This window comes from Gouania willdenowi, chromosome 21 (genome assembly GCF_900634775.1).
Source record: "Gouania willdenowi chromosome 21, fGouWil2.1, whole genome shotgun sequence".
NCBI lineage: Eukaryota > Metazoa > Chordata > Actinopteri > Blenniiformes > Gobiesocidae > Gouania > Gouania willdenowi.
This window is the reverse complement of record NC_041064.1, coordinates 3,877,622-3,893,496: the sequence shown is the minus strand read 5'-3', so window position 1 is coordinate 3,893,496 and position 15,875 is coordinate 3,877,622. Positions and strand designations below refer to the sequence as shown.

General features: G+C 35.5%; 1 protein-coding gene across 2 annotated transcripts in view; it reads right to left on the bottom strand.

The window, feature by feature from the left end:
• The window catches only part of epb41l5 (erythrocyte membrane protein band 4.1 like 5), a 43,800-nt gene extending 27,925 nt beyond the window's left edge, over positions 1-15,875 (bottom strand). Inside the window, exons 1-8 of one of the 2 annotated variants that reach the window (XM_028436706.1) lie at positions 15,674-15,875; positions 13,510-13,721; positions 5,387-5,491; positions 4,746-4,788; positions 3,854-3,932; positions 3,712-3,756; positions 3,572-3,624; positions 109-229 (exon numbers count right to left, since the gene is read on the bottom strand). In XM_028436706.1, coding sequence (XP_028292507.1) covers positions 109-229; positions 3,572-3,624; positions 3,712-3,756; positions 3,854-3,932; positions 4,746-4,788; positions 5,387-5,491; positions 13,510-13,689 — 626 coding nt within the window. In that variant the 5' untranslated portion in view covers positions 13,690-13,721; positions 15,674-15,875. Of the gene's footprint in view, positions 1-108; positions 230-3,571; positions 3,625-3,711; positions 3,757-3,853; positions 3,933-4,745; positions 4,789-5,386; positions 5,492-10,671; positions 10,738-13,509; positions 13,722-15,673 lie in introns of those variants that run through there. The other variant, XM_028436707.1, reaches the window with a different exon arrangement.

Genomic DNA, 15,875 nt, shown 5'->3' with positions numbered 1-15,875 from the left:
AGAGTGGGAGGAAACAAACAAACATAAACAATGATTAGATGTAAATATAATGAGAGGTTATGGTGAGGAGAAGCAGTGTAGTATATATTAGAAGCGTAGAACACAAACCTGCAGCTTTTCCATGCGTTATAAATGGCCAGCTCCACATCCTCCGTCTGCTCAGGAACGAAGCGAAATTCAGAAACCAGTGCCAAGTGATGCTCCAGTGGATCACAGTCGCCCATTTCAGCTGAAAAAACACAGATATATATATATATATTAAACAAACTGTAGATTCAGACAAACTCACATCATGATTAACAACATGTGAACTTCATAATGAATAAGCAAATCCTCAGTCAGTGGACACAAAATATGTTTGACTTGAAAAACTGATGTCAAATGGTTCATGAAAAAAATACGTTAAAGCGATACGACCCATGACATGACTGCACATGTAATTTGGGCTAATTTTGCGCAGAAACTCACAAAATGATGCTATAAAAACGTACAGAAGAATACGCAATATGACAACACAAATACACCTGAAAAAAATCAACATAAAAAAAAGAGGACTATCGTACATAAATAGTAGAAAAATATATCTAAAAAAAAATTACTTCAAAAAACCACACAAAACAACAACAGAAATATTATGCATAACAAAATAAATACACAATGACAAAAAATACTCAAAATGACAACTAAAATATTAAATATGGCATCAAAAACACAAAAAATGACAACAAAAATACAAAAAAATAACAGAATATACAAATCAACAATAAAAACATACAAAAAGAGAAAAATTGAAAAGAACAATAAGAAAATACAGAAAATTAGAAACAGAAATGACGACAAAAATGAACAACAAAACACGAAAAATTACTGCATAAATAGTAGAAAAATATAAAAAACAAGAACTAAAACATTAACAATTACTTAAAAAAACACAAAGCAATGACACACATACAAAATGAGAAACATAAATACACAAAATGATAACGGAAATATTAAAAAAGGGATTCAAAAACAAATGTTGACTACGAAAATAACAGAATTCTATACAAAACAACAAAAACATAAAAAATGAGAAATAATATGCAAAGGGAAATTAAAATACAAAAAATTAGAAACAGAAATATACAAAATGACAATAAATTATGCAAATCATCCCTTTTATGTGGAGATTTCAGCCAATCAGTGTTTGCATATCAAGTTACGTCAGAACTACTCGTCTATGGTGGAATAATTAATTTAATCTGATGTTTTAGTGTTTAGTTACGTGTCATCCAGTTCCGTGACGTCATTCCAAAGCAAACGGACGAAAAAGAAAAGAGATGACAAATAGAAAAGTCTAGCAGAGAGAGAGAGAGAGAGAGAGAGAGAGGCCTGGATTAGGGGGCCTCTCAAGAGGATAGCACACTAATGAGCTGGCATTTACCCCCACAGTGGTGGTGGTGGTGGCGTGCATGTGTGCACTCAAAGGTTTGTGCACGCAAGCTCATTCCATCAAGGTCTGCAGTGACTCGCTCATTGTTCCTCTGAAGAACGTTTGAAATAGCTCACATTGCTCTTTCAGGTAAAAGCTGAGGTTGTGGTTATGAGTCAAAACATGACTGTTATTGTTGTTGGATGTGGAAAAAAACCTACAAATGTTTCCGATTTTCCATTAAACAGAAAGCTGGGTAAAGAACAATAATTACACACTCGAGTAATGAAAAGAAAGACCTAAATTAATTAATAATATTGTCCAATTCCTTCTGTAATCTCTTTGTTGCGATAACGTTTGTGTATATTTGATGTCCTTTTGTGTGTTTACGTCACCCTTTTCAGAATATTTGTTGTCATTTTTTGTATTTATGTTGTCATTTTGAATTTTTTGAGTCATTTACGCATATTTTGCAACCGTTTTGAACATCTTTCCACAATTTTGATGTTGAGTTCAGTGTTTTTACAGCAACTTTGTACATATTTGATATATTGTCCTTTTGTGCATATTTGTTGTCATTTCATGTATATTTGCTGTACTTTTGTTATCCTTTTGTTTATGTGTTGTACTTCCGTGTATATTTGTTGTACTTTTGTTTATTTTTGCTGTGCTTTTGTGTATTTTTCTGTATATTTGTTTTTTGGAGTCACTTTGTGCATCTTGTGCGTTTTATTTTGCATTTTCATACCAAGGACCGCATGTGTAAAAAAAAAAAACAAACAAACAAATGTTTCCTCTTTTCCATTAAACAGAAAGCTGGTGAAAGAACAATAATTACACACTCGAGTAAACAAAAGAAAGGCTACAATGAATTAATAAAATTGTCCAATTCCTTGTGTAAACTCTTTGTTGTGATGGAGTTTTTGTGTGTTACTGTGAGCCGATGCTGATTTAGTGAGACATGACAAACATGGGAACTGGACTCTGTTAGAACACCCGTCTCTCCTTATTGAGCTACAGCTTGATGGAAATTATAGGAACAAAAAGACACATTCTGGGAGGAAGGAGCTGCACAGTTTGTAGCACAGTTGAGTATTGGGTTAAAATAATAAGTAGTTTGGTTAATGCAGGTAAAAAGAGTTGATTATCCTTCAGCATGTTGAGCAGCAGGGGCCACCGCACTGTTGATCGTCTGATCCAAAGGCCATAGTAATAAAATTCATGTCAGCTTTTAGAAAAAAAACCAATCTGAGCATTAATACCTTTGTTTTTTTGTGTATTTTTGTTGTTGTTCTGTATATTTTTCCAGTATTTTGTAGTCGGCTTGTGTGTCAGTTTTTTATTATTTATTCATGTAGTCAATTTGTGTATTATTCTGTAATTCTGTATATTTATTTGAGTAATTCTGTGTATTTTTGTTGTAATTTGGAATTTTTTATAGTCATTTTTGTGTATTCTTGCAGATGTTTATTATATTATATTTTTCTGCAATTTTGTTGTGTTCTGTGTGTTTTCAGTGGCCTTTTGTGGATTTTTATTGTTGTACTTTAATGAATTTGTGTATTATTCTGTAATTTTGTATATTTTTTTGTCAATTTGTGTATTTTTGTTGTCCTTTTGTGTATTTTTTCAGAATATATATGTTTTTGGAGTCATTTTGTGAATCTTTGGTGTTGTATTGTGCATTTTCAAACCGAGGGCCACATGTGGTCCGCAGACCACCAGTTTCCAATGTCTGCTTTACTTAAAAAGACCATGAAAGATTTTTGGCAATTTGTGAAAAAGGAATTTACAAGACTTTATATATCCCATCTTTAAAAAAGACAATAAAATGTTTATGGTGAGTAACGAGGACTTCCCTAAAGCACAGATCTTCTAATTAGTAAACGTAGAAGCTTTTAGGCCAAACTTGTAAAAACAATGAAGGGTCCCTGTAAATTACATTACACAACAGTGATCGTAGGAGCCTAATATTTGTGTTTGTGTGTTTTCCACAGAGAAAATCCTCATGTCTGATGAGTGTTGAGTAAATTAAATCCATCTGGTTTACTCTCACTGCATCACAAAATCGTAATATAAACGCACTGTCCACTGCATAAAGGTACCCGTGGACACTTGGGTTACTATAATGGAGAAAAGCTGAAGAACTGCTGCTCTTACCTTGTAGAGAGAAGGCTGCTAACTCCACTGCTGTTTCAAAAGGACATTCAAGCCTAAAATACAGACATGAAGAAAACAGTAAATAAAAATAAATGATAGTAAAGTGATTGTGAAGAAGCTTAGCATCACAAATCACTTACTTGCCACTGAGGATGTCTTGCTTTAATTGTAAGACGAAAAGGTATCTGAAAGGAAAAATGTGATGATTCAACCTTTAACGCCAGCATTCATCGACCATTGTTAAAGAATGAAAAACGGTCATTTTGTTATCTTTTAACTAACCTGGTGAGCTCCTCGTGCAGATTGTTGGGCTCTGAGGAGTAAAACTTGACTCTCATGTGTAGGCAGTACGGTGGGCCGACTAAAGAAACAATCACATTAACATTTTACTCACATCTGTCCAACTGACTCCTCGCAGTTATTAAATGTTTAAATAACCAAGTGTCCTATTGATTAGTCTACCTATTCATTGAGAACTCAGATTGAATATACTTTGGATTTTAAATACACAACAGAAAATTAGTCAAATCACTTAATTTCAAAATTTCCCAAATTCTGTTTCAAGGTTTATGTCACTTTACACTTTTCCATTAAGTTTTCTATAAATGACATTCAGCTAACCTGGCAGACTGAACAGAAAGATTTGAAAAAAGAACTTAAAAACAACAGATCATTAAAACAGGACAAAACTGATGGAACATGAGTTTATGGAAGAATCTGAACAAAAAAAAAAAAAAAAAAACAAAGAATCCAAATAGAAATGTATATTTAAAAGAAAAATAAAGTCAGTATGTTAAGGAGATTTAATGAAATATGTATGAAAGTGTGACTATTTCTGTTTTTGATGGTTATTCACTGATTTGTACATCGGAATTACATTTACATTTTTGTTGCTTATTGTATTGTTATCATTTTCTATGTTGAGTTATTTGTAAATTATTTGAAAGGGGTGGATTACATCAGATTCTTCTTCTTTCTGCTCCCTTTCATTCAAGACTTGTGAACATTTGTGTTTACAATTTATATTTTTTGTTTTTTTATCAGTGAACGATGTAAAAATTTTACTGGAATAGAAATATAATAAAAATGTCCTTCAGTGTTCAATGGAAACAAAGCTTTTCATTAGATCTGCTGCTTGAAGACACTTACATCACAGAGAAGGAAAATCACTTACTTTTCACTTGTTTTTTTATGCTTTTTGTCACATCAATCCAGTGCTGGAAAACAAGAGTAAAAAGTGAGATTCTTCTAAGTGTTACAAGACATTCTCACACCTGTAACTCATAAACATTAAGCACATGTTTGTAAAGGAAACTGCAGTAACCCACATATATACAGAACATGCCCTGATGTCAGGGAGAAAAAGGTGGTGCTGTGTGTTCAAGAGAAAGTCAGGAAGGAGAGATAAGAGAGGAACGTGCAGCCATGGCCAATCTTCACTCCCCCACATTCCTTATTACAGCCCTCTCTAAAGCTTCAATACTGGTGTGTCCTACGTTTCCTTCGCCTTCATCATCCCCCCCCCCCCCCCCCCCCCCCGACCCACCCTCCGCTATTCACAGCCTTCACAGGGCGTCAGTGTAAAGGAAGAGGGTCACTGACAGTCTACTAACTTTGGAGAGGCCCAGAACCAGAACCAATCCTTTTAGCTCATACAAGAGAGGGAAGTTAAGTTTCCATCTCAATCAGGCAGAAAGTGACTTGGATTACAATCAAAAACACTGTGTGGAAAACCCAGTGCAAAGAAAAGCCATAACAACTACTTTTGGAGACAGATTTAACCATTAGAATTAAAATCCAGGTCAGAGCTCTCACCGGGACTTGTGCTGAGTCCATGAAACGAAGGCCGAAATAGTCTTTCTCTACGATGTCCAGATGGTACATGATCTGCTCAAACAGCTCCTCACCTTTGGCTTTTTTCTGCAAAGAAAAATAAATGAGTATCACAGACTGGATTAGCATGAAGAAATATCAGTGATGAAAAGAGTGATAGTGTAAAACTATAGCGCAATAAATGCAACAAAAATATATAACGCAATCAAAGGCATGTTGCACAGAGTTGTGCACTTGTAATCGTTATAAAAGCTCTGATACCACAAACTTAATTGTAGTCTTGACCGAATGGATTTATTAATAGGGATGCACCAAAACAAAAATTCTTGGCCAAAATAAATGATTATGCCAATTATTAGTGCCATTTAGGGATGTAACGATTAATAGTAAGGCAGTTAAAAATCGATTCATCGATATCACGGTTCATATTGATACTCTGAAAATTGAATCGCAGTAAAATGTCAAGAGAAGGAGCGAAAAAAAAAAATTCTTAAAATGCAAGTAAGTTATAGACTTGCAGTGCATTAGTAAATAAAATATAAACAACAATAAAAATTAAGGATCGACCTATAATCTGCATGGCCGTTTTTTCCCACTGATAGCCGTCAACATATAAAGTCACCACTCTTGGCTATGTCACAATGTCCCGCCTACAGCCTCCACTGATTGGCTACTAAAAAAACATATCAGTTAATCCTTAAAAACAAATAAAATTATTTAAAAGAAATATTAGACACTTTTCTTGAATATTGTAAATTTTCATTTCACAAGCAACAAATCCAATGGTTCCGAGAAATGACTAATACCAACTGTGTCCTATCTTTTTTTATATATCTATGGCTAAAGACGCAGATCAATAACGTCAGTTTAAAAGTCTTTTAATAATTCGGGAGAAACATAATGACCTCAGTTTGTCCTAGACCTTCTAGATTCTGAAGACATTGTCAGAACATCGTTGACTTTAATTACTGGCACAGTGTGTAAATTAGTATTTTCAGGTGAATGTAATCACTGTGTAGTAAAACTTTACTCTGTGAACTTCATTTCAGTGCAACACAAACCTCTATGAACGAAGTGTGAGTATCACAACATGATGGAGCTTCAAAGGCTTGAGAACGGAGATGAGACAGAGTAACTCACTTCTACGCTTTGAAAACCTAAAAAGGCATTTCCACCTCCTTCCTGTGCTCGACTGGGTCTGGGAAACGTCTCCTCATCTCAACACACACACACACACACACACACCAAACACGCACACATGACTCTAAAAGTCTGCCTATGAAGCACAACAATAATAACATGGTGCAAGAGTAAGAAGTGAGGTGATCATTTTTGGCTGTGTAGATTCATCTGCAGCTAGATTTCACACTTTCTGTAATGAGAATATTAAATATTGAGGTTCAAATTTTACTCATTCCAGTGTTCGGTGATTTTTCAATAACCGACTAAAAATACCCATAAAATATTGTCGAATTCAAGCCAACATTGTTTTTTCTTTTTTTTTTTAAATAGCTTAATCATGAATGTAAAAAAAATATATATATATATATATATATATATTAGGGCTGGGAATGTAACGCGTTAATTGCAATTAATTACAGAAAAATATCACAGTTAATCACTTTTTTTTTCAACACTCCAAACAGCGTGGAACCTTTCCCCATTTAGTGGAGATAAAAGCTGCACATTACATCCATATCAAAAAAAGGCAAAACATTTATAGAAATAAACTGTATATCTCACTTTGAAAAAAAAAAACAAAAACATTGAGGGTAAGTTTCAATTTTTCAATTCATTCACTCAATTATTTCCAAAATAAACCCCTTCAACTGACAAACATGTTTGTCATATTTATATTTGCGCTAGTCTTAGATTTTTTTGTTATTATAAATTTATACCAGCTTGTCATAAGCTTTTTAGAAAACAGGTCCATCACTGCAAGCTAATTAAGAAATTTAAAAAAACAAATGTGAGATATACAGATAAATACCGTTTTCTGTTACGCATGTGGACACATTAGTTCTAATAATGTAAGCTAATAATTCAGTAGCGCTGCATTAGTGTCTGTAAAGGCAATGTTTGCACTGCATCAGACAGGAGTTTCTTTCTTTTTACTTTCTGGACAATCATTAATTCATAAACAACGTGCATTCCTTTGTATTTCTGTTTTATGAGAGAAGAAGAAATTGAGAAATTACTGTGTGTTTGCTGGGAAAGTGGACATGATATACTGCACCCCTACAGTACCCAGAGAGAGTACAAAGGTCTCATTGTCTGTGTGTGTGTGTGTTTCTGTGTGTGCGTGTGTAGTTTTGTCACACTGTTTGCAGTCTTTCTGCCTGCGAGGGGTCACTCTAGTTACAGATTCTCTCAACAACGACTATAATATTTAACCAACGATCGTGCTTTGCTTTGACGGTTATTCAAAAACAAGTGGGTTTATTTAACCTTGTGTTGTCAAATATGATTGTGCAGTTATTAGCTGTGTTTCCATTACAGTTTTTTGCAAAATAAAAGCGACATCTCTAAAATTTTCGATAAAGTATAACTGCGCTTTGAACGCATCGCTTTCATTGTAATTGGGGGAAGAACAGCTGCAGCAATCCTCTAGATTTAAAACTTTGAAAATTCAACGTGATTCAAATGTACAACTTTAGCACATTTAAACCTATTGTAAAATATGAAGTACATCATTCTATTTCTATGAAAGCTGTAAAACTTCTGTACACCTTAGTATCTCCTCACACATTGTGCTGCAGCTCATCCTCAGACTGTCCTACACAAACCATTCACACACATTTGTGATTGATCAATAATTGATCCTACAGTGGATCAAAACATTTGACTGTAGACAACATTTTGGAGTGGACCATGTGAGGTGTTCTCAGGAGCTCTAGTCCTCAATGAGCTCCATCTAAAATCTGATTTATTTTCCAGGATTCAAACTTACAAAGATAGATACATAAGACAGATGTAGTTAGTATTTAGTAAGGTAAATACTGCTGCACCTGATAAAGTTTTAGTGTTAAATCACCATCTTTATTATTATTATTATTATTATTATTATTATCATCATCATTAAATGTTTATTTTTACTGAAATGTTGTGACCAATGTTTTTAAGTGCTGCTGATTTGGTGTATAGTCAGTAGGGCTGAACAATTAATTGCATTTGCGATATAAAACACTATTTTGTAATCTTTTGTTTTTTTTAAACCTGTCTTGTACTGTTTTGTTAAGTTCACAGAGTGTTTAAGAAGTTCAGTCCACATGTTTACATGTTTCATGAAACGTGAAGTTAGTTAGATATGTTAGAGAGGTAAAGCCTCTCCAACAATTATGACATAATTGCTACATTTTACAAACATTACGTTATACGATCAGTTAAAAAATGTTTGTTAGACGCTGGTAAAATAGGAAAATTATCATTTTCTATGAAATGTAATGAAAATGAAACAATAGGTTACTGCAAACCTTCCTTATTATTTTACCCTCTAATTAAAGTGAAACTGTGAACATTTAGTATTTAAGAAGTGCATTTCTAACGAGTAGCCCTTTAGACTATTCAGTACCTATGAAGTAGCTATAGTTTGGCAAAGGTTGTACATGGCGTTAGACAAATATCAGAATTCATTTTTTACACCATTTCCTTGAATTTTGCTCTAATTTTAACATTTTTAAACATCAGTTTCTCTCTTGTGCCAGTGTTTTTCAACCTTTTTTGAGTTGAGATCCATTTTTTCATTGAAAAAAATCCCAAGGCACACCACAAACAAAAAAAGAAACTTTGTAGCCTATATTAACAATACGCAGTCAAAATGCAGCTAGTGTCTTTATGTCAGAACTCAGTATAGTGATGATGATGGCCGTGATATTTAATGTAATGCAAAAGTCACACATCTGATCGTTCACACAGGTTGGTTCGACTCTTTAACTCACGTTTAAAAGGCGTTGCTTTGGGCTTAAGAGTCAATGCTCACAGAATAAAAGGGATTAAGGAGGGGGGAACACAAACGATACGTAAATAAAACGGAGAGGAAACTACCGTAGCTGTGGACAATCACAGGCATACCATGACAACGTGGCTACTAGCTTTATGTACCCAGGACACACACACACACACAGATGTAAATCCTGTCGTGGCCTATACAGCTTCTGATGACAGCTGTGGATTTACAGGGACTTGAACAAGTAAACAACTTTACAACGCCTTTGACTTGATCGTCGGTCTGAGAATCCAAGATATTATCACTTGAGGAAACACATTGTGAGAGCAATGCTCACGGCATTTAGTCAAATTCTTCTTCCAAAAAAAACAATCAGGTTAAACGAGTGCGACAATGTGAATAAAATGATCACAATGTAAATTTTTGTGTGTATGAAAAAAAAAATTGTGTAAAGACAAAGCTTAATGAGAAAATGCATACAACTTAAACCAAAAGATTTTACAATAAACAATAGGAATATTCCATGTCATTTCAATAAACGACCCAAGCACTTTTGGTCAATAAAAATTCGGAAAATTTTACCAAGTGTTCCCTAATAATTCAATAGTCACACTGTATTTTTTTTTTTACTTTGATGTGAACATAGACTGTTCACATCACTAATGATTAATCACATATATGCATTGGTTCTTGGGTGACACGTATTTTCATTGGCCCATAACTAGATGTGGAAATGTAGGAAAAAGTCTGATTGCTGTTTTAATTTATAGTATAAAGGTTACTCTTTCTTGGGATATGAAATGTTCATTTTTATTTAGCAGCCCAACTTTGGATTATTTCACCCGCAGATATTGAAAATCTTTTACATGAGGCCATTGTAGCTGGACTCTGTGTCTTATAATCATTTATTGCTTATTAGTTTTTCACTAGTAACATCAAAAACCATTGCATCAAAAAAAAAATATTTTTGAAAACATAATATTGATTATGAAACAGATCAGATCGTCGTTATGGGCCAATGAAAATAGTAAAGAGGACACATGAAAATCAACACATACCCCACTCACTAAATTGTCCATATCTCAAAAAGTATTAATCGGATCAAAGAAAAAAATCTACAGTGTGCCTATTGAATAATTATTAAACAATTGGTAAAAATTTCAGAATTGAGACCAAAGTGCGTGAAAATCGTCCTGAAAATGTGTTTAAATGACATGGAATGACCAACACTGTCTCACAATGAGATATTGTAGATATTTCTGTAGCAATAACCAGAGACACAGTTAATCTGTGTTTTTTATTAAAGTAATGCAACACATACCTGTATTTGTTTTTCTCCACCGTGTTTCTGATTCTACATTAAAAGGCTTCCCCGAGCTGAAGAAAAACAAAAGCTTCATAAAGTTGTGAGGGGTTAAGGTGCGGCATTAACCCTCTAAGTTCCAACACACACACTTTATTTCCTGCTTTGTTTTTACTTCAGAAAGCAGTGATATGAGCAGACGTATTAGCAGAGAGTGAGCCGCCAGAGCAGCGCTGCTTGTGAAAAGGTTATCAAAACTCAAGAGGCCTTGGGTTTGGAGAAGCTCGGAACAATCTGTCAACAGCTGCCGCTTTGGAAGGAACAGACACAGACACGGAGTAGTTTGGGATTACACAGAGTTAGCTTTGAAGGAGAAACTCTTCCCAAACAGATGTAAACTCCCACTGCGGCCTGGGCCTGCCTTTGTAACTATAAAAACGTTAACCCTCTTAAAACTGCTAAAACAGAACCCATGGTTCTCACCTGGAATTTTTCACACCATAGGGGGATCGCATGGCGGGCGACCCAGCACCGTCGGTGCAGAAAATTTTAAAATCTATAACTCTCTGAGGGCCAAATTTAGTGAAGCTTTGTTTCAGCCTTACTTAAAAGCTAAACGTTATTTGTTGAATTGGTGATGATGAATGTAGTTAAAGAGTTACTAATGCTTGGTATATATTAGGGATGCACCAAAATGAAAATTTGTGGCAGGTTGTTTGATTGCGTCACACGCTAATATTCGGCCTTGCTTTTAACTCACTCCACCGAAGGCCGAATGTGGCTTTTTTTGCAATATTCGGCCGAATATATTCGGTTACCAAATATATATATATATACCAAGTATATACACACTGTAAAGACACTAAATAACATTTTATTCAGAAGATTGATTCCAAGACACGTTTTTCAAATTTAAATGAGATATTATGTGGGACCTGCAGTAATATTGGACCACGCACGCACATGCGCACACACACGAGCTTTAATCGGCCGAAAAAAGAAAACTCAGCCCAGGAGAATAGAATGAAGCCAATGTCTCTTTAAGCGCGAACACGTTTCAACTCACAGCTTCATGTGCGCTACGTCTGGTTGAAGTGGCTACAGGAGTCCTCAGGTGAAGACGGAACATCCGAGCAGATCGCCTGTATTAAATAGATGGTGCGCCTGATGAATGTGTTACTGGGTTAAACAACCTGTGCACATCTGGAAGTCTTATGTGTCCAAGTGTGCCACAATTATTACGATGGTACCGATTAAAAAAGAAAAAAAACAACAGAAAATCCTCCCTACGTTGGTGAAAACTGAACGTAGGGGGTGCCATCGCTCCCTAGGGAAGCAACATAATGGAAAAGTGATTGTTGCAGCTGGCCTAGAACAAAGCAGTCACCATGTGGTCACAGGACAAATCTCGTTAAAATGCATCAAAATCTCACATGATCTGAGGTTAAAGACAGATTATTATACTAACTGATGGTTTTCTTATGGAATATTAACTAAATATTAACTTAAACTCAAACTAAAAAGCTTTCTTTCAGTACAAAACTTCAGTGCCAAACACTAATATTCTAATACTTGGGAGCATTTTTGTCTGTTGTTATTGATTTTCTTTGAATTGTGGTTGTTGAAATGGGATTATTATTTTCATTGTATAAATTGTATTGTCATTGTGTAATTTGTGGACCCCAGGAAGAATAGCTGAAAGCTAATGCTTTAGCTAGTGGGGATCCAAAACAAATCTTTTATACCTCGATACAGGCAGGAAACAAGTCAAACACAGGGAGGGAGGGAGGGAGTGAGAGAGAGAGAGAGAGAGAGAGAGAGAGAGAGAGAAACAGTTTGGTTGATAGGAACTGAAAAAGAAGCCTCGCTAACCGCTAACCGTAGCACTCTAAGCTAATACGATGGATTACTATGCTGAGGATTTAACTAGACTTACATCATCACACTGACAGGCTCAGAGGTGTGACTTTGCATGTGAAATTTGCAGGACAAACACACACACGCACACAATAAGCCTCGCGCTGAAGAGGAAGAAACAAAGAGGAATTAAACTCAGCCATAAAGACACAAACAGCGTTTCAGTAATCGATACACTGCCGATAGCATTAGCGACACGTAACTACAGTAACATAAATCACACTTATGTGCCCCGTCAACTCTGCTCAGAAATGTTTTAGTGCTCAGATGAATCGAAATATAGACGCTCTGTGAGTCCACGGACAGGTTGGCCCGTTTCCAGACAGAGAGTTAAGGTTTGGAAAAAAATTATGTGACGAGTATTTTAACTTTACAGTTTGACCCACATCCCATCCGTTATCATTAAAGAGGCGGGGTTTATGACCTATACTGCAGCCAGTCAGCAGGAGGAGCTCTAAAAATAAAAGCTTCACTCCACCGGGGAGCTTGTCCCGTCCATTCTTTTTACGGTCTATGCTATGGCGCTGACCGTGACATCGTCCCAACATGAGAAAAGTGTCTCGGCCAAAAAGGAAGAAGGAAGACGTGTGTGTGTGTGTATGTATGTGACATGTCATGTGACACTGTCATGTGCTTAAGTGTGTTCTGCAGAGAGGATCATGGTATTACAGGTGATCAGGAGGAGCAGCCCCCCCCAAAGACACACACACACACGCACACACACAACACACACACACACACACGCACACACACAACACACACACACACAATGAGCTTAAGTAGACACTCCACTGACACGCCTTTCACTGCCACATTTTTATGTAAACTTATAAAAACTTAATGTGAAGTCAAACCACATTACGGCTATAATTAATCATCATTTAGTCCCTGTTATAACAACCACAGCAGCACACACAAACACAGAGCATCTCTCCCTACCGGCAGGTCCACGCTGACGTCCGTCCCGTCCAATAGAGAGACACGGCAAGTGATGACGGACTTTGCGTCCCCGGCCGCGGGGATGTGCGTTGTGGCGCGCTGGGCTTCCCGTAGGCGAGTTTTCTCCGCATGTTTCCTGATGGAACGCCGGCCGAGTGTCCTGCGCAGGAAACTCAGCATGATGGAGGAGTGGGAGGAAACCAGTATCACATCTGTAAAGGAGGAGAAAAAAGATTAAAGCAAACAAAAAAAGATACTATAATAATAATAATATCTTTATTTTACATATCATTTTTAAAAAAAAAATAAATAAATCAAAGAAATTGTGGAATAATGTTGAATTGATAAAGAAATAAAAATGAGTGACACACTATTTTCAAAAAGAAAATGTCAACATATTTTAGAAAGTTATATAAAGCAGTAGAAATATGTTTGGAAGAGTATAAAGTGTTCTTTGTTAAGTATTTTTGAAAAGGAAACTCAAATGTACTTTCTCGAATGCATGCATTTCTATAGTGTGTATTATTAGAGAAAGGTAACCTGAATGTAATGATTTATGTTGGGCATATATGCATTTTTGCTTCTGTCTGTTTCAGTGTTATTGTATATTTTGAAATTGTTATTTATGTTTGAAGATTTTTGTCAGACTGAAAAAAATATAAACTGAAAGATACGTTACAATGAAAGTAGGGCTGGGCGATATATCGAATATACTCGATATATCGCAGCTTGTAGTCTGTGCGGTGTTGAAAATGACCATACCGTTAAACTCGCGGACTTTTTTTTTTTTTTGAAATGTCATCTTAATGACAACATGCACAAAAGGGCACTATTTGTTTTAAAATATTGTAGTGGCATTATGTACAAAAAGTGCACTTTAATTTTGTGTTTTGAAATGCCATGTGAGTTGCATCCTGCACTAATGTCTTGTTTTGAAATGTCTCTGTGACAATTTTGCACAGAACGTGCACTTTCTGTTGACAATTTTATGTTTGAGCCACTCACTGTTTAATAAATACAGTTATGTCAACTTTGACTTAGTTGTGATATCCCCTTTTTTGCATGAAAGTTTAAAATTGGCATATCTTAATGCAGTATGATCAAGAATGTTTTAATGTAGACATATAGAATCATCATACTGGTGTGATTTTGTGCATCAAAGTGTCAATTCAAGGGTAATGCAAAATATCGAGATATATATCGTGTATCGTGACATGGCCTAAAAATATCGCGGTATTTATAAAACACAAAATGACTCCCAAAAAAGTTGAAAAAAAAAAATAAAATAAAATGATTATACCTGTATATATACAGAGAGAGAATAAAAACTAAAAATGGCAGCATAATTTCACAGAATGATTTGATTTGAAATGCATCTAAAATTAAGATAAAACACAAAAAATAATAATAATAATAACGGAAATATAGGAATTGACAACAAAAGTAGACAAAAATACTAAATGGCAACAAAATAATTCATAACACACTTGGGAAGAACAAAAACACAGAATTATTCTGAAAACCACACAAAACGCCAACAAAAATACACAAAACACAATACAAAAGCGTAAAATAGCAGGAAAAATACACAAAACAACAACAAAAACCCTTTGTTCTATCCAGTGTTAATGCTCAGATTGGTCATTATTACCAGTGTTTTTAATGAATGTTGACAATGTGGCCCCCAGATTGGAAAATTACATTTTTGTGGCCCCCGTTGAGATAAAAAATAACCATAAACCTTTAGCCTGATGGCGTAACGTTTAAATTTTATATTTATAAAGGTTAATAGATGTAAATAAGTCAATTATTGCAACTATTGAACGCATTTTCTTAGACGAACGGTTTTAAAATTAGCTAACAAAACTTACAAATCAAAATGTCATGATCTTTTTAGCATTGGTTTAAAAAGGAGAATATTAACCTGCGTTAAAAGCTGAACAAACCGCGTTATTTAACGTAAAACGAGCCCATTATTTAAGCCTTGTCACGGTCTGAAGAGTAGTGAAGGCGATCCAACAGGTGTGTGTTTGATTAATACACAGAGGAAGCTCGGCTCCCGTTTAAACACCGTCAAACATTAACGACTCCGACCGTGTGAGCGCGCCCCTTTGAACAAAACAAGCAACCCCACTTGTAGCTCCCGGGATGTTTGGCTACTTACAAAGACCTGCAGCAGCTGAGCTGGGAATTCACGGTGAAAGGACGTCCGCTTGCATCGCTAAACCACTACGGTAGAACCGCACAGGTGTCCATTGTTCGTTAGGAGGATGTTTTTGTTCTTCGTTCCTTTATTTCGCCCCTCGCTGGTCTCTCTCCAGGATTGTATCTCCTGCCTCAGTCCAACAAAAAGTAGGCGGCGAAGG